The following is a 27449-nucleotide window of genomic DNA, read 5'->3' as shown; positions in this document are numbered from 1 at the left end:
TATGCTTGCACCCATACAACAGAATGTGAATGGGGGCAAACATACCCTTTTTCTCACCTTAAACTCATGACCATCAACCTCCAATGGGCCTCCATTAGCTCTCAGCAACCATACCACATTTTCCTATTTCATTCAAGTTCCTACACCCTGGTTAACTATTTGCCTCTTTAGTTTTTTTTTTTTTTTTGAAATGCAGTTGATTTGCAGTACTGTGTTATTTCAGGTATACAGCAAAGTGATTAGTTATATTTTTCAGATTCTCTTTCATTACTGAATAAGATATTGAATCTAGTTCCCTGTGCTACACAGTGGGAGCCTGTTGTTTTTCTATTTGATATAAAGCAGTGTGTATCTGTTAATCCCATGCTCCTAATTCATCCTCCCCTCCTTTCTCTTTTTGGCAACCATGATGTTTCTTTTCCTATAGATAACTATCTCTTAACATCTACCCTCTCCTCACATTTCCAGTATCTCCTCTCTGACTCTTGCTCATAGCTTTCTTATTTCACTAAGAAAACAGAAAGAAGCAGAAGAGAACTTCCTCACACCCCCATCACATCTACCCATCCACCTACACTATGCCTAAATACTCTGTGTGTGTGTGTGTGTGTGTGTGTGCGCACGCGCGTGCGTGCGCGCTGAGTCGCTTCAGTCATGTCCGAAGCTTTGTGACCCTATGGACTGTATCCAACCAGGCTCCTCTCTCCATGGGATTCTCCAGGCGAGAATACTGAAGTGGGTTGCCATGCCCTTCCTTCAGGGGATCTTCCCAACCCCGGGATGGAACATCTCTTAGGTCTCCTGCATTGGCAGGTGGGTTCTTTATCACTAGCGCCACCTGGGAAGTCTGGGTATCCTCCAATCACAGTTGAAAAACTGCCCAAGCCCCGAGCAGTGGGCAATCAACTCCATCTCTACAAATGATTCCATCATCTCATGTAGACCAAAGAACACAGATCCTCAATTCTCATCTCTTCTCAGATTATTTTTTACCTCTTTTCTGGATGTTTTTAATCAACCAGTAAACATTCAATTACTTCTCCCATGTTTAAAAAAAATACGTTTTGATCCACTTCCCCCATCAGCCCATTACTCTCCTGTTTAGAACAAATCTCAATATTAATAGTTGTTTATACTTTCACTGACATGTCTCTCCTTCCATATTCTTATTAAATGCAAGAAAGAGTTTATCCCACCATTCCAATAAAACTGCTTTAGCTAAGATCACTAGTAAATTCAGCTGTCAATTCTTGCTTGTCATCAGCTGCATTTGACACTGACCCCTCTTTTTTCCTGGAAACATGTTCATTCTCCTTTGCTGGTTTTTTCTCATCCGTAACCACTAGACACTGTGGTACCCAACGCTTAGTACCTTTCTAGCCAGTAATTCCCTTGGACATCTCACGCGTTCTTGTGACTTTCAACACCATCTATAGGCTGGCTTCACCCACATGTCAATCTCCTATCCAAACCTGGGTCCTGAACTCCAGAAACCTTCATCCAACAACCCGCTTGACATTCCCAGTATTTCCTGTTGGGCACTGTGCTGGGTCTCTTCCAGTTACGTCGGGATTCACTCTCCACTGGTCTTCTCCCTGTTCTGCCCAGAGGTTGATCTATACAGATCACAGCTACAGGTTTTCCTTGCCTTCTGACTTTCAGCAGGTTAGGCTTATGGGAAGCCTTGGCAGGACAATGGAGGAAAAAAGGAGTCTAAGACCAGAGTACCTACTGCCCTGTCCTTCTGCTGGTGGAGTCACCTTTGTTGGCTACACCTTTTGACCAAGGTGATTCATCCTCTCAAGGTAAACATCTCACATGACGCTCTCCTTCAGCGTCCTAGTAACAGGGATGTTAACATCTCTGTCTTTACCCGCCCTCCCAATACTGTACCGTCTTTGTGTTTTCTCTACATCCTACCCACACCTTTGTAAGTGATTCCTTTGTTAAAACTGCCTTATAATTATACTGAGTGTACCATCTATTTCCTACAGGATTCTGACTAATACAGATGTCTAACTGGCATCTCACTTCTAACACACATAAACTGAGCACCTCCTACAGTTTTATCCATCTCAGTTAATGTTAACCCCGTTCTTCTAGCTGTTCAGGCCTTAATCTTGGCATCATCTCTATGCATCTTTTCATCTCATATGCACATGTGCAAGTCCAATCTCATACCCTACATTTGTGCTTGCTCTGCACACGAAGTCACTTCAGTCATGTCTCTTTGTCACTTCAGTCATTGCTCTTTGCAATCCTATGGACTGTAGCCTGCCAGGCTCCTCCATCCATGGGATTCTCCAGGCAAGAATCCTGGTGAGGGCTGCCATGCTCTCCTCCAGAGGATCTTCCCAACCCAGGAACTGAATCCATGTCTCTTACATCTCCTGCACTGGCAGGCGACTTCTTTATCACTAGCGCCACCTGGGAAGCATTCCTTCCAAAAGAGATCCCAAACTCCACCACGTTTCACCACCTCCACAGCTCCCACCCCTGGCCCCCGCCACCATCAATGCCTGTCTGCATGACAGTCGGCCTTCCATATCTGCAGGTTCCTCATCCTCAGATGGAAATCTGCAGATGCTGAGTCCATGGAAACAGAGAGTTGGCTGCGCTGCACACCACAGAAACAGACAGTTGACTGTTACGTAAGGAGCTTGAGCGTCTGCAGATGCTGCTATCTGCTAAAGGTCCTGGGACCAATCTCCCACGGGTACTGAGGAACAGCTTTATTGCAATACCCTCTCTGCTCTACCTGCTCCTTCCCTCACCTGTCTTCAGGTTTTTCCAACTCAGCAGATAAAATGACCTGTTAAAACCAGAGTGAGCTGTATCCCTCTTCTCTTCAAAACCCTCCAGTGGCTACACATTTCACTCAGAATAAAAGCCAGCATCTTTATTACAAGTTTCCATGGGACCTGGTCACGTGACCCCTCTCTGACGTCACTGCCTCCCTGCTTGCTTTGCCCAGCCTCGCTGCTCTCGGTTACCGCCTTGACTCCTGTCTCAGAGCCTTCGAACTTGCTCCTCTCTCTGCCTGGAACGCTCTTCCCCACAGACATCCTCAATGCCTGCTCCCTCACCTTCCTCAGGCCTTTATTCATATGTCATCTTATCGGTACGGCTTGCTCTGGCCACCTTTATAAAATGCTAACAGCCCCTCCTCACTTCATTTCTATCCTAATTATAGCCATTTAATATCTTCTACAGTTTCCTTTTCTTTATTGTTTGTGTCTGTTCTGTTTCACTTCTGTATGCTCATCCTCTGAAATGGTACCTGGAAATGGTGGGTGCTCCAGTAATTGTTGAAAGAACCTCAGCTAGATATCACTCAATCAACTGGTCAAGAGAGACAGAAAAAAAGGTTTAGCGGCTCTACATACTGGCGAAAACTAGGACGTTCAGCTTGTCCCCTCTTTGGAGAGCAATTTGGCAGTATCTAGGAAAGTTCATGATGTGCACATCTATGATATTTTTTCTGAGTTACAAATGTATTTACACAAACTAGGACAGTATACGAAAAGTCACAATCATTCTAAGGAATACGGTCAGCCTGTCTATAGGACATTCTTAATGTTTTATGATTACAGAATGAACTCCACTTATCAAAAGTAAACCAGCATAGCCCTACCCCACCACAGAGGAAGAAAGCATGGCAGCTCTTCTCAGGCTTATGCTGCAGTGAAAAGAAAATGATAGATCGGCAGCAGAGTGGGGAAGAAATGTAAGCACATATCAAGATGTGATGGCTGTGATCTCTCAAGAAACTAATTACAGATAAACAAACCACTCAGGAAATCAGTAAGCAAAGACAGGCTGTAAGAAAAATACATATGAGACCCAAACCATGCCAGGCTTTAAGTTATAAATAAAACACTAAAATAAGTAACCAAAATCATAAGCCAATGCACATAAGAGTTGGGTTAGACTAGAATTCTGAATTGCCTTCAAACATTTATACAATATATTTTATTGCCAGACAGTGTCCTAGTAACTGACTACACAAGTGATTCAGTCAAATCCAATGGTAGGTAGTCCACAGGTTAACTTCATTGCACTACTTCAATTTCCCCTCTAAATCTTTTAGCAAAACAGCTGATTAAAAACTGAAACTGACCAGCTCACATTTCACCTTTCTCCTATTTGAAGAAAAGATGATTATAAATCCACAACTGGCCAAAATGCAGACAAGAAGAAGGAAACACCCATCTGAGTGGCAAAAAACCCATCCTTGAACAGTCAGCAAGTTGGACGCCACCAACCACACAGGGGGATGATGCTACTGGCATAAACATAATGGCCCCAGGCTGAACCTGTTCTCCTACTCAAATCTAATTCTCTCTCCCCTTCCTCTTCCTTTCCTACTCAAAGGGTTTTATTCCATTAAGTTAGAAGAGAATTCACTTTACGATTCTTAGTTCGGTACAGCCATTTAAAAATATAGGTAGATGAGAAAAAAAGGTACAACTTCAACATAAAAGTTGGGAAGAAGAGGGAATTCAAAACCAGTTATCTGAAAATACTATTGTCACTTTATTTCTCTGCTTCTCACAGCTTCATCCTTTACTTTTTTTCATCTGGAAATTTTTTGAGGCAATTATAAATTCATATAGTTATAAGAAATAATACAGCAAGATCTCCTATACAGTTGGCCCCAATGGTAACACTTTTCAAAACTATATAGTTGAATATGCCACTCAGGAATTGACATTTAACACAGAATCCAATCTTATTCAGACTTCCCCTGTTTTATTTGTGCTCACTTGTGTGTATTATGACTATGTATAAGTTTGTGTGTTCACCACCACAATCAAGATATTGAGCAATATGAGCACTGCAAGGCATAGCCTACTCCCACCCTCCCCCATCCCTAACTCCTGAAAACCACAAGTCTATCCATCATTTATCATTTCAATTCTTATGTCATAGCCTGGTAGCAGATAGCCTTCTACAACCAGCTCTGGTCCATTTCCTGTTACTACTCTCCAGCTTCACACTGCTGCGCATCACTCCAGGGAGTCAATCTACACGGATGGTCATAGAAGTAATTAGTTTTTCACCTTACTGATAAAGAAAACTATTCAAAAACAAAAAGTTTGGTGTTTAGGTACATATGGCTTCAGTGTGCCTATCCACTAATATGTTATATTGCTGGTTATAAAAGAAGGAAGAATGAACATATATTCTAGAAACATAATAAACCTTTGTATAAACTTAAGTACCTATTCCTCTGAAATCAAAGAAAACAACTTCTGTCTCTCAGCCTACTACCCAGTTTAGCGGGACACAGTTTAGCATTTCATTCCCATAAAGCCTTTCACCCATTTCAACCAGAACTTAAGCCACTCTGCATCAGTATGTGGAAACCCAAGGCTTCCACTTAAAGAAGTACCACTTTTTCCTTGCAAACCATTAGATACTGTCCTTTACCTGGATTTAAAATTCAAACAATGAATGCTAGTTATTAAAATGCTATTTAAAAAGGAATATAAATGTCCATGCAACTTTCATAGCACTAAGTAGTATGCACCTGGGATTCATACCTGCAGAGCTGAGAAGAACACTGAAATCTGTCCCCCTCTGTGATTCTCCACTTTCATTATCAACTTCTTTTTCAGTATCTTGATATCGATCCCAGTTAGAGACTATCTTCCTTTTAGAATAATTTCCCTGTTCTTCATTCTCTTCTCCATAGGTCTCTGCATCACTGTCATCTTCGATCTGCAATCATTAGAGACAAATCAATAAGCTGGCAGTAGAAACCCTGACCTTAGTCACCTTAGCAATAAAATGTTTAAAAACAAAACAAAAACACAGTACATCGGTATCATGATAAAGAGTACATTATATAAGCCAAACTCTCTGAAAACATTAAATAGTATTTTAAGAGAACCCCATTATATCATACATTGTGCTTTCTGGGTAAACTTTCATTTCGCTGTCAAAAGGAAATCTGATGAGTTCCTACCTAAAATTTGTGTAACTGAATCTCTAAAATCTACCCCAATGTATCCTATTTCAAGAGTTGTTTCTTCTTACTGAAATAATCAAAGCTGTAAGAGTCGCAGGCAAAAGACTTAAAGACGAAAATCACTTTGTCCAATTTACAGATTTTACAAATACACCCCATAAGTATATTTTATAAGCTTTAAATGGGAGCCCTGCTTAGATGCATTTTAGACAACAGTTTCCAGTCTTGGGCATTAAAATGTTGAGAGAGCATGCAGAAAAATGCAGAATGTGAGAAATTACAAAAGATAAATGGTCTAGTTTCTTCAACAAATAAATTACAAGGGGAAAATGGTGAGAGAAGGAGGGAAAACCTACAGATTAAAAGAGCTTAATGGACACATAACCACTGTAATGTGGGAGCTTATTTGTACTCTGATCCAAATAATATAACTAATGAGAATTCTCTGGCAGTCCAGTGGTTAAGAATTGATGCTTTCACTGCCATGGCCTGAGTTCAATCCCTGATCAGGGAACCAAGATTTCACAGGCTGCATGACATGACCAAATATATATATCAAACAATTTACCTAGAAAAAAAAATCATTTATAATACCATTGAAACAATGTGAACAATAACAGGGTATTTTCTTATATTAAGGAAATCTTTTATTTGCTTATTGTTTGCTGTGATACCATTATTTGTTAAATATTTTTATCTTTTAGAAATAAATATTGAACTATTTATTGATGTAAAGATATGATGTAGGATTTGCTTCAAAATCACAGGTGGAGAGGACTGGTGGGTAGAGATGAAATAAACTGAGCATAATTGATAATTTCTGAAGCTGGATGATAAGTATATGGAAATTCATTATATAATTCTATCTACTTTAGTACATGTAAAAGATGCATACAGAATCTAAAGACACAATTCAAACGAGTAGCCCAAAGATTATAAAATCTTTATGAAATACTGTAAAACACATTAAAATAATCCATTTGTACAGATGAGTTTACACTTTTATTGACACGGGAACAGGACATGTATATTGCAGAAAATTAGGAAGGAGAGACGAGCCAAAAAATAAAAACCCCAGGTTCCCATCACCTGGGCACACCACTACTAACACTTTGCTCTACATTCTTTCAGATCTTTTACTACGTGTATATTTCCATATACTTTTGGTAACCAGACTTTTTCATCAATATTCGCCACCTCTGCTTTTCAGTAAATTTCATTTTCTATAGCATCCAGACTATTTCCAAATTTCCCTAACTGATCCCCAAAATATCCTTTAAAGTTGGTTTTTCCAAGACAGTATTCAAGACCATGCATTATATCTCACTGCTTGTCCATTAAGTCTCTTTGAATCTACCACAACCTCTATTTTTATGACATTTATTTACTGAAGAAGGGAAAAGGACCCACATACTGTCTGGTTATTTCCTTGTGGCATTAGTACATTAATTTATAGGAAATAGTGGATAAAAAACATTTTTAATCTGAATGCTCAGTAGACTTGAGTTAAATATTTTTGGCTAAAATACATCACAGATGGTGAATAACATATGATAAATGGCTAAGCCAACATGAGTCAAGTGGGAAAGCAGAAAGTGTTAGTCGCTCAGACGTGTCCAATGCTTTGTGACCCCATGGACTGTAGCCCGCCAGACTTCCCTGTCCATGGAATTCTCCAAGCAAGAATACTGGAATGGGTAGCCATTCCCTTCCCCACGGGATCTTCCTGACCCAGAGATCGAATCTGGGTCTGCATTACAGGCAGGCTCTTTACCATCTGAGCCGCCAGGGAAGCCCCAACATAAGTAACCCTAAGATTAGCCAATGAGTTTGTATCATGAAGCCTGATCTACCCACCATAGTGAGGTTTTTCCCTGTTGCATCGAGCAAATTACTGTGTGGTGTTATTTTGGTCCACTACAAATTTCAGGTTGCCCATCAACCATTTACATATCAAATTTAAAACTAGTCAATAATCCTTGCCCGAATCAAATTTCATAAGCTTTCATGAAGCAATGAAGTAAGCAACCTTTCAAGATCACTTTCAGCCCTCAAATGTCATCATAAACCTCCTTGACAGCACAAAAAGACGGCAATCCACGTTATAATCTAGAGATCTTAAAGGCTGCCTGAAACCTAACGGTTTCCTGTCATTCCTGAAAGTTTCTCAGAACCAATAGATGCTGGCAAATTAAAGATAAGTGGCTGAATGAGATCTGCTATATAAATAACAAATGCCAGGAACATTTCAAAGAAAATACCTTGCAACTGATGAGAATCTGGTAGGTAGACTACAGCTGAAAGTATCTGCAGGGTTTATTTTGGGAAAATTCAATATTCTTTTGTTGACCCACTGGGTAAGGAGAGTTCAGAGAGGCCTCTCCAGTCAGTGGAAAACTTTGAACACAGATATAGCCAATGGCAAAAATGTAAACCCAAGCAAAATAATTAGCTCGATGTGAAAGGATTATGATCTGAAACACCCAAGGAACTATTAACCAGAAATAAGCACTGAAATGGGAGACTGGAGATCTAGACAGAATTAATGATCCTGCCATCACCATCATTTAATATTTACAAAGTGTTTATAATAGCTTGGGCCTTGCTGCTGAATGACTCACTAATCTCCAACTCAGAAGAATCACTGAACAAGAATCTCATTATCTCCACCTAAATGTGGAGACAAGAGTCATCATTAGCCTCCATCACAAGAGGGTAGTAAGAAGTAATAAAGTTTGGAAGACATTTGATATAACTTAGAGAAAGGTATATCTTAAAAACTTCATTTTGCAAAAATCTGGGACAGGATAAAATGTGCAAAATCCCACAATGGGAGAAAGAGCAGAACAAATAAGAAAGCAATGTGAAAACTAAATAGGAAGGCATCATTATAAAAACATTATTATGAAATGTCTGGTGTATACTGTGAACTGTAAGACACTGATGAAAGAAATCAACAATACAAATGAAAACTAGTTCATGCCTAGATCTGAAGAATAGTTAAAATGTCCATACTATCCAAAGCAATCTACAACTTCAATGCAATTCCTATCAAAATTCCAATGGCATTTTTCACAGAAATAAAACAAACAATCCTAAAATTTGTGAGGAAACACAAGACCCCCAAATAACCAAAGCAAACTTGAAAAAAACAGCAAAGAAACAGGCATCACAATTCCTGGTTTCAAACTATATTACAAAGCTATACCAATCAAAACTGTATAGTATTGGCATAAAAACAGACACAGTTCAATGGAACAGAATGAAGAGCCCAGAAATAACCCCACGCACATATGGTCAATTAATTTATAGCAAAGAAGCTAAGAATATACAATGGAGAAAAAAAAACCATCTCTTCTTTAAATGGTGATGGGAACACTGGTGAGCTACATTCAAAAGAATGAAACTGGGCCCCTATCTTACACCATAAACAAAAATTAATTCAGAATGGATCAAAAACTTGAATGAAAGCTCTGAAACCATAAAACTCCTAGGAGAAAACATAGGTGGTAAATTGCTTGACATCAGTCTTGAAATAAGTTTTTGGAGTTGACAACAAAAACAAAAATAAACAAGCAGGATTACATCAGACTAAAAAGCTTCTGCACAGCAAGGGAAACCACCAACAGAGTGAAAGGCAACCTACCGAATGGGAGAAACATTCGCAAATCATATATCTAAATCAGCTTCTCCTTTAACAATCAATCTTAAAAGCAATTATAAAATAACAAGTGCATAATTATATCTCTGTATGTTATAAACCCAACAATAAGATTCTTGCAATAAAAGCTATAAATATATGCTTACTCCTGTTTCTTATCTCATATTCTTTAAAAGATATAAAATTATATAAGGTAACAATTATAACAAAATATTGTCAGTTTTGTGACATATGGATGTAACATATATAAAACAATAGAATAACAAAAAGGGGAAAAGAGGAATAGAGCTGTATTAGTGTTTCTATATCTCACTGGAATTAACTTAGTTGATGAAAATTCTAAGTTAAAATATATATGGTAAGCCCTAGAGCAACCACTAAGGAAACAACTTCTTTAAAAAGTGGGGGAAAAAAATTAAAAGAATTAAACTGTTGCACTAAAAATATTTACTTGGTGCAAAAGATAGTAGTAAAAGTGGAACAGAGGAATGATATACATGAGACCTGTGGAAGAAAAAAAGTAAAATGTTAGATATAAATATCCAACTGTGTCACTACTAATATTAAATATAAATAGATTAAAGAATCAAAAATGGAGAAACTGGCAGAATAGATTCTTTTAAAATCCAACTATATGCTGTCTACAGAAAACATGTTAGATTCAAAGATTAAAATGTCATTAAAACGAAGTAAAAGAATGGAAAAAGATACTCTAGGCAAATAGTATGCAAAAGAAAACTGGAGTGGCTATACAAATTTCAGACAAAATAGACTTCAAGGAAAAACTGTTATAAGAGACTAAGAACATTGTTCAATGATAAAAGGGTCAATCCATCAGAAAGATAACAACATTTAAACATATGCTGCTAACAAGAGAACCTCACAACATAGGAAGCAAAAACTGACAGAATTACAGGTGAAAATATTAATAGTTCAACAATAGTATCTGGAGACTTCAACACCCCATTTTCAGTAATGGCTAGAACTAAACAAAAGGTACCAATATACACAGCGGAACCAATACAAAGATTTACTCACTGAAGACGAGGTCCTATTTTTCTTATAACAATAATTTACATTAACTTACAACAACTTAACTTAGCCAGCTATGAACACTATATTTGATCGACATTATTTTTAAAACATCCCCTTACTTTCTTTTTTCCAAAAAAGCAACAGTCAATATTTAGTGATTATCTTTATCCTGAAGAGCCTGCAAATAAGCCAGTGTAATTTGGGACACTGCTAACACATACCTAGACAACACATCCTTTTTAAAGCCTACACTCAGAAGCCGAGTTTCTGAAGGTCCCTGTTCTACTTTCTTCTGGAGTAAATGAGTATAGCAAAGGCTTTCCTGCTTTGAACCTAACAAGGAGGTTGAAAATAGTCAATCACACATTTTCAACAACCTTGTTTGTTCCTCACAAAATGTAATTAAACCAAAGAAGGGAATGAATGAGATTATATATATATATATATATATATATATATATATATATATATAAATAAAAGAAAGCATATTGAAGGAAACTCTACTACAGAAAGTCACTGAAAACTAATTTCAGTAATTAAGTAATAAAGTCAAATCCAGCCAATCAAAAATGCTACAAGGTAATTGGAAAATTATATTAATTCATCCTACTATAAAATTTTTAAATGTTATCAAACTCTAAAACATATCATTAGTTAATAGTCTAGTTGACAACTTTTATACCTGTAACTCTATTAAGGTCATTTTTATCTCACATAATAATCATTGGGTCATAAGCAGCAACTGATCCTAGCTAAGAGTTCAAGAACAGATTTTAGTATTAGAAAAGTGTGCTTCAGACTCAGAATGAACTTACTGCTACCAGAGGGAAAGAGTGATGGGAGGGATATTTAAGGAGTTTGGGATTGCCATGTACACACTACCATATTTAAAATGGACAGCCAACAAGGACCAAATGTATAGCACAGGGAACTCTGCTCAATATTAGATAACAACCTAAATGGGAAAAGAATGTGAAAAAGGATAGATAATGCTATATACCTGAACTAACACAACATTGTTAGTCAACTATACTCCAGTAGAAAATAAAAAGTTAAAAAAGGGCTAGCAAAAATCATTTTTACATCATTTCAGGAAGCTAAATTTTAATAAATGACTGAATAAAAAATACACTATGTACATAGTATACAGGTATACCAAGAAGGATATTTCCATTTGTCACTGTGTATTAAATAAAATACATATTGGCGCACGATCATATTTGAAAAAGTTCATAAGTGTAATATATGGCAAATATAAATAAATTATTTATTGAGCCCAGAACAATGTACATAGCATTAGAGCTCCAAATTACTGTGGCCATTAAGAACAGGAAAAAAAAGTGATCCAGACTGTATTGAAATTCGACGGTTTTTCCAGCACAAAAACTGTATACAGCCTCTTTTCTTGCCCCTCCTTATGATCAGTGTATGAGGAAGGAGGGAGGGAAGAGGCCTCTGAGAACAGAGAAAATGGTAACCCCAGCTCCAAAGCAGCTGCTCAGTGACAGGTCTCCACAGGGCTCCTCTTTCACCCTGGTCCTTACATTTTTCTCAAGTCCTTCTATCTGTCTCACCTGTGTAATTGTTTCCAAAATTGCCTAAAAGTAGGAGGCAGAGAAAGCTAATTACCACTTGCTGGCAGCCCACCTAAGAGCTGGAGAGTTTATTGCTTTCATGACTTAAGGGCAGCCTGGGAAATTAGGGCTGCAGTAACTTTCACTGGGCGAACTGGTGATTTTAAACTATCTTTCGTGTAAGTCCTTTTATGGAAGTCCTTATGGAAAGGAGGATGGGGTGGCAATAGAATGAATCAATTTCATTTTATCTGCTTTACAACTTGAGCTCCATTTAAGAATTCAGGCTAAAAAAGGTTTAAAAGTTACCAAATTAATCCACCTTGTAAGTCCCAACTCTCAGGGAAAATTCCACAAATTCGATTAACATCAGTGGTCCAGTAAAGGCACTAAACGTAATTATAACCAAGACAATTTGCCTCTCGCTGTGGTTATGATCTCAATCACACAATAACTAGAGATCCAACTAAAAGGCCTTCAAGTAAAAACTTTGCTTTATCAAAACATTTGACTAAAAGGTTTTTTTGTACACAAAAATAATCAACCTTCATATGTAGGGTGCATGTAGATTGAGCATTCCTGGACAAGTTCAGTGTACAAAACATACTCAGTTTACCCTCCCTAAGAAAGCAAGTGGTACTTCAGGCTCATCAGCCTCTCTTCAGTCTTCCCAGGGATTACACTGCATGGGTTTAACACTGGAAACAGCCAGGTTTTCCTTTTTTTAATTAATCTGTCTTTACTGAAGTATAGTTGATGTATAATATTACAAAATTTTAAAGTACACTACATAGTGGCTTAAAGCTCAACATTCAGAAAACTAAGATCATGGCATCTGGTCCCATCAACTCATGGGAAATAGATGGGGAGACAGTGGAAACAGTGTCAGACTTTATTTTTTGGGGCTCCAAAATCACTGCAGATGGTGACTGCAGCCATGAAATTAAAAGACTCTTACTCCTTGGAAGGAAAGTTATGACCAACCTAGATGGCATATTAAAAAGCAGAGACATTACTTTGCCAACAAAGGTCCGTCTAGTCAAGGCTATGGTTTTTCCTGTGGTCATGTATGGATGTGAGAGTTGGACTGTGAAGAAAGCTGAGCGCCAAAAAATTGATGCTTTTGAACTGTGGTGTTGGAGAAGACTCTTGAGAGTCCCCTGGACTGCAAGGAGATCCAACCAGTCCATCCTAAAGGAGATCAGTCCTGGGTGTTCATTGGAAGGACTGATGCTGAAGCTGAAACTCCAGTACTTTGGCCACCTGATGCGAAGAGTTGACTCATTGGAAAAGACCCTGATGCTGGGAGGGATTGGGGGCAGGAGGAGAAGGGGACGACAGAGGATGAGATGGCTGGATGGCGTCACTGACTCAATGGGCATGAGTTTGAGTAAACTCCGGGAGTTGGTGATGGACAGGGAGGCCTGGCGTGCTGCGATTCATGGGGTCGCAAAGAGTCGGACACGGCTGAGCGACTGAACTGACTGACTGAACTGACATAGTGATTCACAATTTTGAAAGGTGAATATTTCATTTATGGGGCTTCCCTCATAGCTCAGTTGGTAAAGAATCTGTTTGCAATGCAGGAGACCTGGGTTCAGTTCCTGGGTCGGGAAGATCCCCTGGAGAAGGAACTGGCAACCCACTTCAGTATTCTTTCCTAGAGAATCCCCATAGACAGAGAAGCCTGGCAGGCTAGAGTCCATGGGGTCACAAGAGCTGGACACAACTTAGCGACTAAAATCACCACCACCGTTTCATTTATAGTTATGGTAAAATATTGGCTATATTCCCTTTGCTGTGTAAGATGTCCTTGTTCGCAGCTTATTTTATACCTTTTAACCTCCTACCCCTATCTTGCCCCTCCCTGCTTCTTCCCTCTCTCTACTAGTAACCTCTAGTTTGTTCTCTACAGGCCAGATTCTTTTTGACTCTGTCTCGGTTAAATTTTCACCTCACTTCTCTATCAACACAAGGTCAGTTTCCTTCGTTACTAAGGTCTTAACATCATCACCTTCCACTTTCCAGAAAAATCACAGGCCACTAAGGAGCTGTTGTTGTTTATCTGGCCAACTTTAAGACACTCTCCAAACTTTCAAATCACCAGAGAGAACTTAATTAGTAAAGAATCATCAATCTAGAAAGAACCTGGGTAGCCTTGGCCCACCTTATGCCCTCAAGCAAGATCATGTAGAAATCACATTGGGCCTGTCTACCCGGGTCTGTGTGTTCTCTTACCTAAATTAACCATATTTCTTCCTTCATAAGAACAAAGTTCTAATTCCTTAATCATTATCATTGATAATTCTACATTTCTAAAATTCTCCATGACTGCACAGAAGAGATGTAGCCAGCCAGAAACTGATTATTCAAAAACCATCTGATGTATGAAACCACCTTTCCTACATCAATGACACCATCTTGTATCAAAACTCATTCTCATGAAATTATCTTTAATTTCAAAGAAGCCCTGGAAGATAGAAAAGACCTTATCCATAATCAATTATATGTATACAGATGCAATACAGTTGAAACAAGTCATATCCACTCCCAAAACTTACCAACCACACAAAGATCGCAAAAAATGTATCCATGGTAACCTGTTCATGTTAATCATTGGAAATAGCAAGATTCAAAGAATGGGGAAATGGCTTGATAGTAATAAGTCACTTATAGTCAAATACAATAAAAATGACCAGAGGCTGTGTGGAGAAGACACACATAATCAATGACATGAAGAAAAACATGCAAATTTAACAGGGAAGTTGATTAACGTTTGCAAAAATTGTTGAAACTGAAATAAATGATGATGTCAATGGATGACAGACTGATAAAATGTGAAAAAACTACAAACAGGTGTGATTTAAATCTCATGCTGTCTATTCTTGTTAATTAAAGAATGAATGCCACCTTCTGGTAGAATACACTTCTCACACCGCCTCATAACTCAAATAGACTACAATTTTCACTGCACTTTCCACAGTGACTTTCAAAGTTACAGCTGTGAGGCTAGAAATTTGTGTGCCTTCGTACAAGTTCTATATGTCACCTCATTCAGATCCATTGACTGAATTACAACCTTATTCTCCTTGTGGCAAAAACCTATAAGCTTAACTAGGTCAAATTTCCAGAGATAAAAGAACACTTCTTAGCTGCTCTCTTTAAAGACAAGGGCTTAACTCAGGCCCTACTCAGTGAGAGCTGTTTAATTTGCCATTTCACATGAAAGAACAAACAGACCTAAGAGAATTCTCTAAAGTCCCTACCATATATAATGTGGGGCAGCCCATACACACACTGACCAAATGAGGAGGAATGAATCACCTGAAAAGTCGTCCTTGGTGCATATGTCTTATCTGACACTTAGATGAGCTGATGTGTGCCTCCGTCTCTTGCTTCCTACCATCTGAAGCTCCTCTTTTGAATCTGTCCTCCTACTCACTTCTTCCCTGATGAACAGAATCTGTACACAATGCATAACATTTCTCTTTTGTGGGCATGATGATTTTTTTTTTAAACATTAAATCTTTTATCTTCAAGAGCACTTACACACGACAACATTAACCTGAAAAGGACGCACACGCTGTCAGCCGGCTCCCTGAGCGTCCGGAGAATGCGGACGACAACTTCTGCATCATATTTAGAGATCTCAAAGGCAAATATTCTGTAGATGGCATTGAAGACAAGTGGCTGTGTTAACCATGAGGCCTGCATCCACCGCACAATGCATGACATGTGCAGGACGCTCAAGCTGCCACGCTCTGCTTTTCGGGCTGAACTGCCCTTTCTGTTCCTCTGCCATCAACAGAATGGCATCATGAGTACATATCAGTAAAAAATCCTTTCCTTCCCACCCACAGGGCTTTAACCAAAATTGAGAAATGAGACAAAGAAAATGCACTTTCCGGAGGCAGGGAAATTCGCTAGATGATCTCCCCCGTGAAAGGACAGCATGCTATAATCTGCATTTCTCTTCTGTTCTTTTCAAGTGTGACCTTTAGGAAGCTCTCCCAACATTAGGGAGGAAAAAACTTTAATTAAAAGAAAGGGCAGCAAAGACATGTGAGGAAGGGAGAGCGCTTTTTCCTGGCACTAGAGAAAGGTGGATTTTCTCAAAGCTCTCAATCCACAAGGACAAGACGCAAACCCCAGGACCAGGATTATGGAGCGCACACAAGCCGAGGGCCTTGAAGCTGGGCCGCCGCACAGTGAGCCTTAATAACCGTGTGTGGTAAAATTCTCTTGGAGTCAGCAGCACTGACGTTAGTGTGCCTCCTCTCCGCCTCACAGAAATGCAAAGCTGTGCTGAATTCCACCTTGTCTTGATCCCCACCAGCAGTGTGGGTCTTCCTTTTGTGGAAGAAGCACAAATGAAATTCACAGTATTGCTCCCCTCTAACAGGGCGACCTGTGAGTGGAAAATCTTCATCGAAACTCTCAAGAGGCATAAATATGAAAAGCCTCTTAGAACATGAGCTCTAACCTTGGCAGAAGGAAAATGCTGTCTCTTCCCATAATATGCTCAGCACAAAAAGGCGCATCTGCCCCCAAAGAGTAGCCCCACTGGTATGTCTGAAGAGGCAACACACTGACAAAGCCCTCCCCCGAGAGTAACACACTGTCATTATCACAGTTTCGACAAGAAGAGAAAAGAATGTCGGGAGCGAGATGTATCATTAAGACAGGTCTCAATGGGCACTCAGGGACAGCCCTAGAGAACAGAAGGGACAGGAAGAAGGCCCTGGGTCTGTCCCAAAGAAAATGCCAGTCACCAGCAAGACAAACTTGCTTCTTTCTGCACACCATCCTCAAGCCCAGCCTTTAGTGCAATTCAGTGCACTAAAGGTTAAAAAGGAAAAGGGAAATTCCTCTTATTATTTCTAATGGTCCTGAAGTCACTCGAAAAGCAGTAAGATCCAGAGCGGTAGATTTTGTTAGCTGAGGCACACAATTCACTTGGAAAGACATCGCAGGGTTACCAGTGTGCTGAACAGACACGCTCTTCTCTCACCACTGAGGAGAGCTGATGACCTCCTCAATGCCCAAGTATGTCATGCGAAAAATAATAACCCTCTTGGTCTGGAATACTTACCTTTTTAGGATCTGATAAAAACTCTAATTAGATGGTCTCCAATAATTAGTTCCTTTGATCAATCTCCATATAGTAAAATACAAAGTTTAGAAAAATGGAGTCAAAATAACTACCACCACCAAGATACAGGAGAGTCCCATTGCCCAGATTTCCATCATCCCACCCTCCAAGCTTCTCTCTCTCAACCTAGTACATTCGCAGTGGATTCATCCATGCTGTTCTGAGTAAAAGTGGCTCATCACTTTTTACCACTAACTTCTAGTCCTCTCTATAGCTCGTGTATTCATTCACCAGTTAAAGAAATCTCTAGTTGTTTCTGGCTTTTGGCAATTACGAATAAACAACCGCCATACACAATCAAGCATATAAGTCTCCATTTCTTTGGGGTAAATACATACCCAAGAATGGGATTGCTGGGTCAAATGAAAAGTTTAACTTGATAAGAAACTGCTTGGATTTGGTATTGTCCGGTTTTCTGAAGCCATTCTAACAGACATAGGGTTTCCCTGCCAATGCAGGAGATGTGGTTTCAATCCCTGGGTCAGGAAGATGCCCTGGAGAAAAAAAATGGCAACCCACTCTGATATTCTTATCTGGGAAATCCCACGGACAGAGAAGCCTAGAGGGCTACAGTCCATGGGGTCACAAGACTCAGACACCACTTAATGACTAAATAACAGATATAAAGTGCTTTCTCTTTGACTTTCCCTAATAACAAATGCCATTGACCACCTTGTGCTATTTGCCATCAATCTACTTTCCTGGGTATACCATCTGTTAGGTCTTTTCCCCATTTTTAATGAATTATTTACTTTCACATTGAGTGGTGAGAGTTCTATTTTCTGGATACAATCCCTTGGTTGGATATGTGGTTTGAAAATATTTTCTCCCAAGTCTGTAGCTTTTTTTTTATTAATAGAATTTATTCTTCATTAATAAAGCTTTATTAATAGCAATTTTAGGGTCACAGCAAAACTGCATGAAAGGGAACAGCAATTTCCCATATAGTCCTGTGTAGCTTATCTTTCTATTTTCTCAACAGCATCCTTCCCAAAGCAGAGGTTTTTCATTTTCAAGAAGTTCAACTTAGCTATTTTTTTTCTTTTGTATGTCATCCTTTTGGTGCTATATCTAAGAAATATTTGCCTGACCCAAGGCCACAAACATTTCCTCCTATGATTTCTTCTAAAAGAAGAATGGCTGTCTTTCCATTTATGTCAAGATACTTTAATTCATGGAGGGAGCAGAGTTATAATGATTGCTTTAAAGTCTGGCTCAGAATGCCATGATCTGAATCATCTATGGGGTTGGCATTTGTCAATTGTCTTTTGCCTCAAGAATTAGTCACATTTTCCTGGTATACTGTAAAACTCTGGATATAGAATAACATTCTGAATAAGAAGTTGTTTAGACTCTGGGTCCCGTTAAAAATCCTCTGGAGAACTTTATGGTTTTGTTTGTTCCATTTTATTAGGCAACCAATCTGGTTAGCTTCAGACAGTAAGTTCTGTCTCATCCTCTGTGGGCGATAGTTCCAAGTGTCATCTCAGTTCTCAAGGTTTTTGCTCCACGGCGGCTTCCCGTCTGTCTGGCCCACGTGCAGTTCTGAGTGAGCCTGTCTTTGGCCGTTTCATGCTCCGAGAGGATCCCCTTCCAGCTCTCCCCTCTCTAGGACTGTCCCAACCCTCTGGCCCAAAGGTCTGCTTTCTCTTAAGAGTTCTAGCTGCCCACACGGCCCCTCAGAGAGCAAAACAAAGAGAAGGAAAAAAAGAAAACGGACATTTTCTCATGCATTTTGGACTGCAGGAACCCAGTTTCCTGGTTCCTCCGGCCAGAAAGACAGACTTATATTTCAGCTGCCGGCACCACCAGCCAGCCTGGCTCTCCAAAGGGTCTGCTGCCCTGTCCCATTCCCCCATGATTCAAAAGGAGGAGGGGACCTCCCCCCATACTCTCCAGCTTGCATTTTCCTGGTCTTCTGGTTAAAAAGATGGAACTCCCCTTGGTTTTCAGCTACCATGGACACAGCTCTCCTGAGAGCCTGCCTTAGATTCAAGACTGGAGAGAAAAAGAAAACATTGAGAAACTCTCACCCCTGCTCCCGTGTACAGGGTGCTTCCCCGGGTCTTCACCCCCAGTACCACCTGCCAGCTCTTCTTTGCTTTTCCAAGTCTTCAAGTAACCCGTCCACAGTGTCGAGCTGCACACAGCGTCACTGGCTCTACCGTGGTGTGTCCTCCCGCTAGTCCTGCGGCTGCTTGTGGAGGCAGCAGCTCTCTCGACCTCTTAAACTATGAGATATTCCACACACCTGAGCTGAGGGCCGGCCTGTTTCTCATTTTCCACTTGATAGTATCACCAGGGGAAAGAGAACCCCATCACTGAGTCTCATAAAACCATGACATTCGTGCACATTTCTCACTCTCCTCTTAGGTGTCACGGTTTATCTGATACCCTCAAAAACAAAGGGAAGAAAACCAAAACTTCCTGACCCTTGGAACACTGTCCTATTCTACTCACTCTGTAAGCTTTGCCTCTTACGCTCCCTGCCAATCACAGGGGGTGTAAGAGGCCGGTGGGTGGGGAACTGTTCATTGTAAACAGCTGCTCACCAGGTATGCTGCTAGAGACTAAGAAAGACTAATCCACACATGTTCGGGCTGTTCAGGGCCCCAAAAGAAAGAAAGCCGATGTTGAAAATTCTGATAGATGCTTCTTTCTTGGACGGAGGCATTTAAACTCCGTCTGGCTCTTTTCACTGATGGCAAAATAGAGGACTGTATGCAGAGAGGAACCCAGAGGGTGGATGTGGTTTCAGTTACACTCAGCCCCCCTTTAGTGCTTTTAGTTTTAGCAGGAAAACCAGAAAAATACTAACAGAAAATAAACATGAATGTTTCCAGAATATTCTAACACCATGCCTAAATACAAACTCCACTCGGTCACATAAGAAGTGTCCACTGAGAGTCTGCACTATGCCGGGTACTGTTTGATGTGCATGAAACATTCCCTGCCCTCCTGAAGCTGACATTCTACTGTAGGAGTCAAACAACCAACACATACACAGATATATAATGTTTGTACAACTACATGCATAAAACACAGTGCTTTCAGGTAGTGACAGATAAGACCCTACAAAGATAAAGCAGAGTAATGGTTTAGAGAATGATGAGAGCACTATTTTATACAGAATCAGCAGTGAACCATCTTCAGAGACATTCAAGCAGAGAACCAGATAAATGAGGGAGTAAGCCTGCAGGGACCTGGGGGTGAAGAGGCAGAACGGTCAGGCCCTCAGGAGAGAACAATCTTGCTACATTCAAAAACCAGAAGTGAAGCCAGTATCCTGGGTACACAGTGAAGGAGCAAGCTCTGAGAGGTTCACAGGAGTCAGAACGTGAAGAGCCTTACAAACCAGGGTAAAGAATCCAGATTTTATTCTAAATGTGATGGGAAGGGAGACCCACAGACATGAAAAATGCAAGGTTTTAATCTGATCATCTCATTCTCAGTTCTAACCAAAAAAACTACTTTCAAACTCAGAGCTAAACCTAACATTCAAATCCACTTCAGTCAGCCTTCACAGATTAAGAAGCCAATATAAAGTCAAATCACAGAGTTTAAGAGGAATAAAGCATAATTAATCAACCCCCCAAACACAAGTTATTTTTCATAAATAATGTTCTCAAATGACAAATTATTCCTTTTCTACTAGAAAACAGAATTGACAGCATGATTTTTTGTTAATTATAATAAATCAATACTGGTTTATTAATTGTAACAAATGTTCCATACTAATGTAAGATGTTAATAATGGGAAAAAACAGCATGGGATATATAGTGACTCTCTATACTAGTCTCTTAATTTCCCTGTAAATCTAAAACTGTTCTAAAAAGTCTATAAAGTCTATTTTAAGGCATATATTTATATAAAATCTCCCTGCAGGATACATGCTCTGAGACCACATAGCAACAAAAGCGCTCACCTTATCCTACTGCTATGAGTTATTCAGTTGGTACAACAATGAGACTGAAAATCAGCCTCTAATCAACTAAGTAATTCAAGTTGTAGATCTTCCACTTTTTCCTCAACAAGCACTATCCATACTCTACCTACCTCTTAAGTATATGAACATGTTTAGAAAATGTTAGGCAAGTTTACTTCTTTAAGTAAGTTCACAATAGCAACAGCAGATAATTACTATTATTGGAGAAATGGAGCTGGTAATAAGAATAAAGCAAACACGAGACATATTTAAGTCGAGCAAAAGTGAGAACATTACATCCCAGAGCCTAAAATACTCCAGAAGTCTGAAACAATGGCTCAGTTGTAGGCTAAGTACAGGTGTGACAAACCTTATTTAGCTCAAACACTTGGGTGGGGGAGGGTATGTGAATATTTTAGAGGGAAAAAAGCTAACGTGTTTATTATTGACCACAGGATAGACAAGATTTTTGTTTTTCAAAAGAGGACACAGGTTTAGACAATTGAGAAATACATACCACGATCCTTCCAAGAAAACACTGGCTAAAAGGTAAGAACTAACAATTTCCCAAGCAAACTTTTCTTATACTTTATTAAATATATCACTTTCTGCCTGTGATAGGCAAAATAATGGCTCCCCAAAGATGTTCATGTCCTAAGCCCCTGAATCTAGGAATATGTTTACATACACTACAAAAGGGCCTTAGGATTGCAGATGGGAATTAAGGTTGCTAATTAGCTGACCCTGAAATAGGGAGATTGCTCTGGAATATACAGATGGGCCCGATGTAATCACAAGAATTCATAAGAGTGAAAGAGGGAGGCAGAAAAAAAGAGAAAGGGAAAGAGATGTGACCACAGAATTCAGAAAGAAGCTATGTTGCTGACTTCAAAGACAGAGGAAGAAGCCAAGAGCCAAGGAATGTAAGCAGCCTCTAGAAGCAGGAAACATTCTCCCTGGAGCCTCCAGAAAGGAACACAGCCCTGTGGACACTTGATTTTAGCTCAGTGAAACCCTTAGTGGGACTCCAGAGCCATAAGATAGTCATCTATATTGTCTTAGACCACTAAGTTTTTGGTAATTTGTTATAGCAACAATGAAAACGAATGTGCTGCCTCTAAAAAGAACTCTCCTGAGTTAAATAGTAAAGACTTTTTAAACCCAGTATCAGATGGCATCTTTACACTGGCCAATTAAAGGCGGGGAAAGGTGTCATTTGCATATGAAGTAAACAATCACAAATAAGAGAATCTAAAGCTCAGCTGGCACCCTGGTGGCTCAGCGGTGAAGAACCTGCCTGCAATGCAGGATCCACCAGCAGACCTGGGTTTGATCCCTGGGTCAGGAAGATTCCCTGGAGGAGGAAATGGCAACCCACTCCAGTACTCTTGCCTGGAAAATCCCATGGATGGAGGAGCCTGGCAGACTGCAGTCCATGGGGTCACTAAGAGTCGGACAGGACTGAGCGACTTCACTTTCACTTTCTTTCAAAGCTCAGTAACTAAAAGAACTGATATATGTAAGCTACAACAAAAAGCAGACTGGACTATCCAGTTCAGGAACAGTCAAGTGCTCTTAGTTTGCATTAAAATTCCCATCCGTTTCTCAATCTATTTCATCTGAAGTCTTCACACTAACCAGTAGAAAACTATTTATGGCTAGAAAACCATCCGTATTCGTCATTCAGACTGCTAAAACAAAATTCCACAGACTGTGTGTTTTAAACAACAGAAAGTTATTTCTCATGGTTCTGGAGGCTGGCAAGTGCAAGATCAGGGTGGCAGCAGACCATGGACCTACCTGGCTGGTTAGATGCCTGCCTTCTCGCTATATCCCCACAAGTCAATGAGAAAGGGCTCTGATCTCTCTTCCTGTCCTGACAAGAGCACCAGCTCAATCAGATTAGGGCCTGCCCTTACGACTTATCACCTCCTCATAAGCCCTGTCTCCAAATGCCATCACCTAGGGGTTAAGGCCTTCAACATGTCAGTTTGGGGGGAACAGAAACATTCAGTTCATAACATCATCAATAATCCTTATTTAGGTCAAGAAGCAAAAAATATTCATTAGGGAAAATTATTAAGTCACATAAATTAAGAAACTAAAAACTGGGAATATAAAGAGCTTCGAAATAGTATAATAATAATCAACATATATATTTATTAACATGCTAATATATGTGTAGATATTGAGAGGGGCACAGACCAACTGTATGTGTTTATACAACATATACAGTCAGTTCCTATACTAAAAAAAGAAAGATGCCTCTTTAATTTGTTCTTTTAAAATAAATCTGTTTTTAAGGATATACCAGCTTTGGAAATGGAAAATACAGATGGCTAAGGCACCAAAAGCCACTGTACACATAAACTGCAAATATAAACTCAATTTCTACAATCCAGAAGATGAAGGAAGTAGTATAAACTAAAGTCCATGTATCAGAAGAGGCACATAACTCAAAAGAAATGAACTCCCAAAGTTTGCTGTTTATTCTAAAAAATTTATTCCAAAAAAAAAAAAAATTTTCTGTAAGCTCTACCTTGACTCTAAGCCACTAATGCCAACAATCAATGAAACTATACTGAAATTTCACAAATATGATAATACATACCAGATCTGGAGTTCATACTGCAAGTCAGTTTCAGTCAAATTTTTCATCTAGAAAACCTACGTTAAGGATAAATAAAGCACCATATTAAACTCACACATTTGCTCATGATCCTTGCCTGAATTACCCTTAGCCATGACATACGCACCAGAGAGCAGAGATAAAGCTCACACATACAAGAGATAAGAAACTCCAGCATCAAAAGATTTTCTCCTACAACTTGTTTCTCTGATTCCCACTCTTTTTTCCTCTATGGTTAAAACTGTACTAGTCTAACAAAACATGGGGAGGAGAAACACAAAATGATGAGTGTGTATCATTTCTCAGATTCTCAATCTGGTTTGAAATAATGTCAACAATCTAAGAAACAGTCAAAACTGAGGACTGAAGAATTATAATCACAATCAAGACTTTGTTGCTGCTGTTCTGATCTACTCAGTCAAGGTTTGAATACACTCAGGTTTGCACGCATTCCAAGGCTGTTCAATCCATCACCAAAGTGTGAAAATGAATGTTACTCCCATTTGGAAAAATGTTGGACTGCTTACCCCACCTGCTGTTCAAGGCTAAAATTGCTTTGGCTTCTGGTTTCACGTCAGCTTTGAGCAGACACACATTCGGTGCAGCAGATGATGACTGGGGTGGCCTGAAATTTTATTTTCATTGCTGTTTTGGAGCCGGACAAGGGCCTTGGAGTTCATACATCTAGTTCAACCTGCATTTGACAGGCGGCTCAGCTGTTCTTATTTGATTAGGCCAAAAAGCACTTACACATTCGCTTTTATCTCTATTATTCACTTCTTATTTAAAAAAAAAAATCCTTTAACTTTTGTAAAGAGAAATGAAGCATCACCACTTTAGTCATTTTTAAGCAGTCTGCTCTTCCAGAATGGGGACTTACAGAACACATGTCAATCTAACATGATTTTTAAGCTACAGGATGATTTAATTGATTATAAATATACTGATGATATTCTAAAATTGAGTGGTCTCATATGATTTTCACACTGAAATGTTTTATAAGTGAGAGAGAGAGAATAAGAATAGATTAATATTTGTTTGCTGTAGACGGCCCCATTTTAGAAAGAAAAGAAATTGAGAAGGGAAGGGAAGTGAGATGCAAGTTTCCCAGGTTTTTTTAATATCTTTTGATATCTTTTTAAAATCACATAGCACAGCAGACCACTTAGAATCCCTTATTTCTAAGGAACTGGAATCTGGGGGATGGAAGCAAGGCTTTTTACAGCCTGAGAAGTACAGTGTGGTAAAGCCACACCCCTAGACCAAGGATACTGGGCAGAAACCTCCATTTCTGTTGCATCTGGTGAAAATCTTAAATTCTTAAAATCTTAACATCTTAAAATCTTAAATTCCCAACCTCTCTTCTGCTATCTCTAAGAGCAATAAGACACATACAAAATAAACTACAAAAGCTTAAGTTAATAAAGCTCTAAGGGATAAACTAAAATTCAAAGTAGCCTATTTGCTATAATAGAAAAGAAACATATATGTGCTTGATAGGAAAGCATGAAAAATACATAACTCTTCTAAGAGGGAAAAAACAGTTCACAATTCATTATTTTAACCATCCATAAGCAACAGCAAAAAAAAAAAAATTTTATCCTAGAAGTTACAAACCTCAAGTTCAAGCATTCATCCCACCACCAACTATGTAGCTGTATTACTTAAATGGCCTAAAGTACACCCAACAACTAATTTCTTCATCTATAAAATCACATTTAATACTGTCTGCCTCAAAAATAAGGAGGTTCTGATCATCATTTAAATGTAAGGATGACTTTGAGAACCTAAGCTGAAAAAGCAGTTCTAGTTAACTTGATGTTTGATTTGTTTCTTTCCTCATATCAGTAATGCCTGTTCATGGCAACAAAATAAAAATTCAAATACTACAGAAAGGTATGCCTCTTGAGAAACCTGTATGCAGGTCAGGAAGCAACAGTTAGAACTGGACATGGAACAACAGACTGGTTCCAAATAGGAAAAGGAGTACATCAAGGCTGTATACTGTCACCCTGCTTATTTAACTTATATGCAGAGTACACCATGAGAAACGCTGGGCTGGAGGAAGCACAGGCTGGAATCAAGGTTGCCGGGACAAATATCAATAACCTCAGATATGCAGATGACACCACCCTTATGGCAGAAAGTGAAGAAGAACTAAAGAGCCTCTTGATGAAGGTGAAAGAGGAGAGTGAAAAAGTTGGCTTAAAGCTCAACATTCATAAAACTAAGATCATGGCACCCGGTCCCATCACTTCATGGCAAATAGATGGGGAAATAGCGGAAACAATGACTGACTTTTTTTTTTCTGGGCTCCAAAATCACTGCATATGGTGACTGCAGCCATGAAATTAAAAGATGCTTACTCCTTGGAAGGAAAGTTATCACTAACCTAGATAACATATTAAAAAGCAGAGACAAAAAAAAATAAAATGAAATGAAATAAAAAATAAATAAATAAAAAGCAGAGACACTACTTTCCCAACAAAGGTCCGTCTAGTCAAGGCTATGGTTTTTCCAGTAGTCATGTATGGATGTGAGAGTTGGACTATAAAGAAAGCTGAGCACCGAAGAATTGATGCTTTTGAACCGTGGTGTTGGAGAAGACTCTTGGGAGTCCCTTGGACTGCAAGGAGATCCAACCAGTCCGTCCTAAAGGAGATCAGTCCTGGGTGTTCATTGGAAGGACTAAGCTGCAACTCCTGAAGCTGCAATTCCAATCCTTTGGCCACCTGATGCGAAGAGCTGAGTCATTTGAAGACCCTGATGCTGGGAAAGATTGAGGGCAGAAGGAGAAGGGGACGACAGAGGATGAGATGGTTAGATGGCATCACCGACTCAATGGACATGAGTTTGAGTAAACTCCGGGTGTTGGTGATGGACAGGGAGGCCTGGCATGCTGCGGTTCATGGGGTCGCAAAGTCAGACACGACTGAGTGACTGAACTGAACAGTCACTTTCATATAAAAGTCCTTTCATATAAAGGAAAATCCTCCTTTTCTATCAGTCTTATTCCCGAAAAGTAACCACTACATGCTTCCTGTAGAGCCTTCCATTCTATGCCTATGTATGAATATTCTTTTTATACAAATGTAGTAATACTATACTTACTTTTCTGAAGTAACCTTCTCCCTTAATATTAGACATTTTCTGTATCTGTCCTATAAATTAATAGCTGCAGGTAATCTCTGCATGGACATAACATAACCAGTCCTTCTTCACAGAGATTTAGGAACTTGTTTCTATATTGTCCTTATTTTAAACAATGTTGCAAACAACAATCATCTATTTACATAAGCTAACTATTCAGAAATACATGTAAGAGAAATTGCTAAACATGGAATTGTTGGACCACAGGCTATATAATCAGATAGCTTTAAAGAATAACTTCTCTAATATTTAATAATTGACAAAAAAATGGCAAAGGACTTCAAAGTGTAAGCAAAATTAAGAATCAAGTTTGAATAATACATGCCACAAATGAGTTTAAAACATAAA

General features: G+C 39.2%; 2 protein-coding genes across 4 annotated transcripts in view; one reads left to right on the top strand and one right to left on the bottom strand.

Moving 5' to 3' along the window:
* Nucleotides 1–27449, top strand: part of CHRM5 (cholinergic receptor muscarinic 5) — an 84827-nt gene that overhangs the window by 21886 nt on the left and 35492 nt on the right. Inside the window, exon 2 of one of the 3 annotated variants that reach the window (XR_006269980.1) lies at nt 2555–3055. The exons of the other annotated variants lie outside the window; for them this stretch is intronic. The gene's annotated coding sequence lies outside the window, so the exon portion shown is untranslated. Of the gene's footprint in view, nt 1–2554; nt 3056–27449 lie in introns of those variants that run through there. 3 annotated transcript variants of the gene reach the window in all.
* Nucleotides 1–27449, bottom strand: part of AVEN (apoptosis and caspase activation inhibitor) — a 194192-nt gene that overhangs the window by 141667 nt on the left and 25076 nt on the right. Inside the window, exon 4 of the mRNA XM_043473009.1 lies at nt 5547–5724. Within this exon, the coding sequence (XP_043328944.1) occupies nt 5547–5724 (178 nt within the window). The remainder of the gene's footprint in view (nt 1–5546; nt 5725–27449) is intronic.

The sequence above is a fragment of the Cervus canadensis genome, chromosome 6 (genome assembly GCF_019320065.1).
Source record: "Cervus canadensis isolate Bull #8, Minnesota chromosome 6, ASM1932006v1, whole genome shotgun sequence".
NCBI lineage: Eukaryota > Metazoa > Chordata > Mammalia > Artiodactyla > Cervidae > Cervus > Cervus canadensis.
Note: the sequence above shows the minus strand (reverse complement) of the source record. Positions and strands in the feature narration are given on the sequence as shown.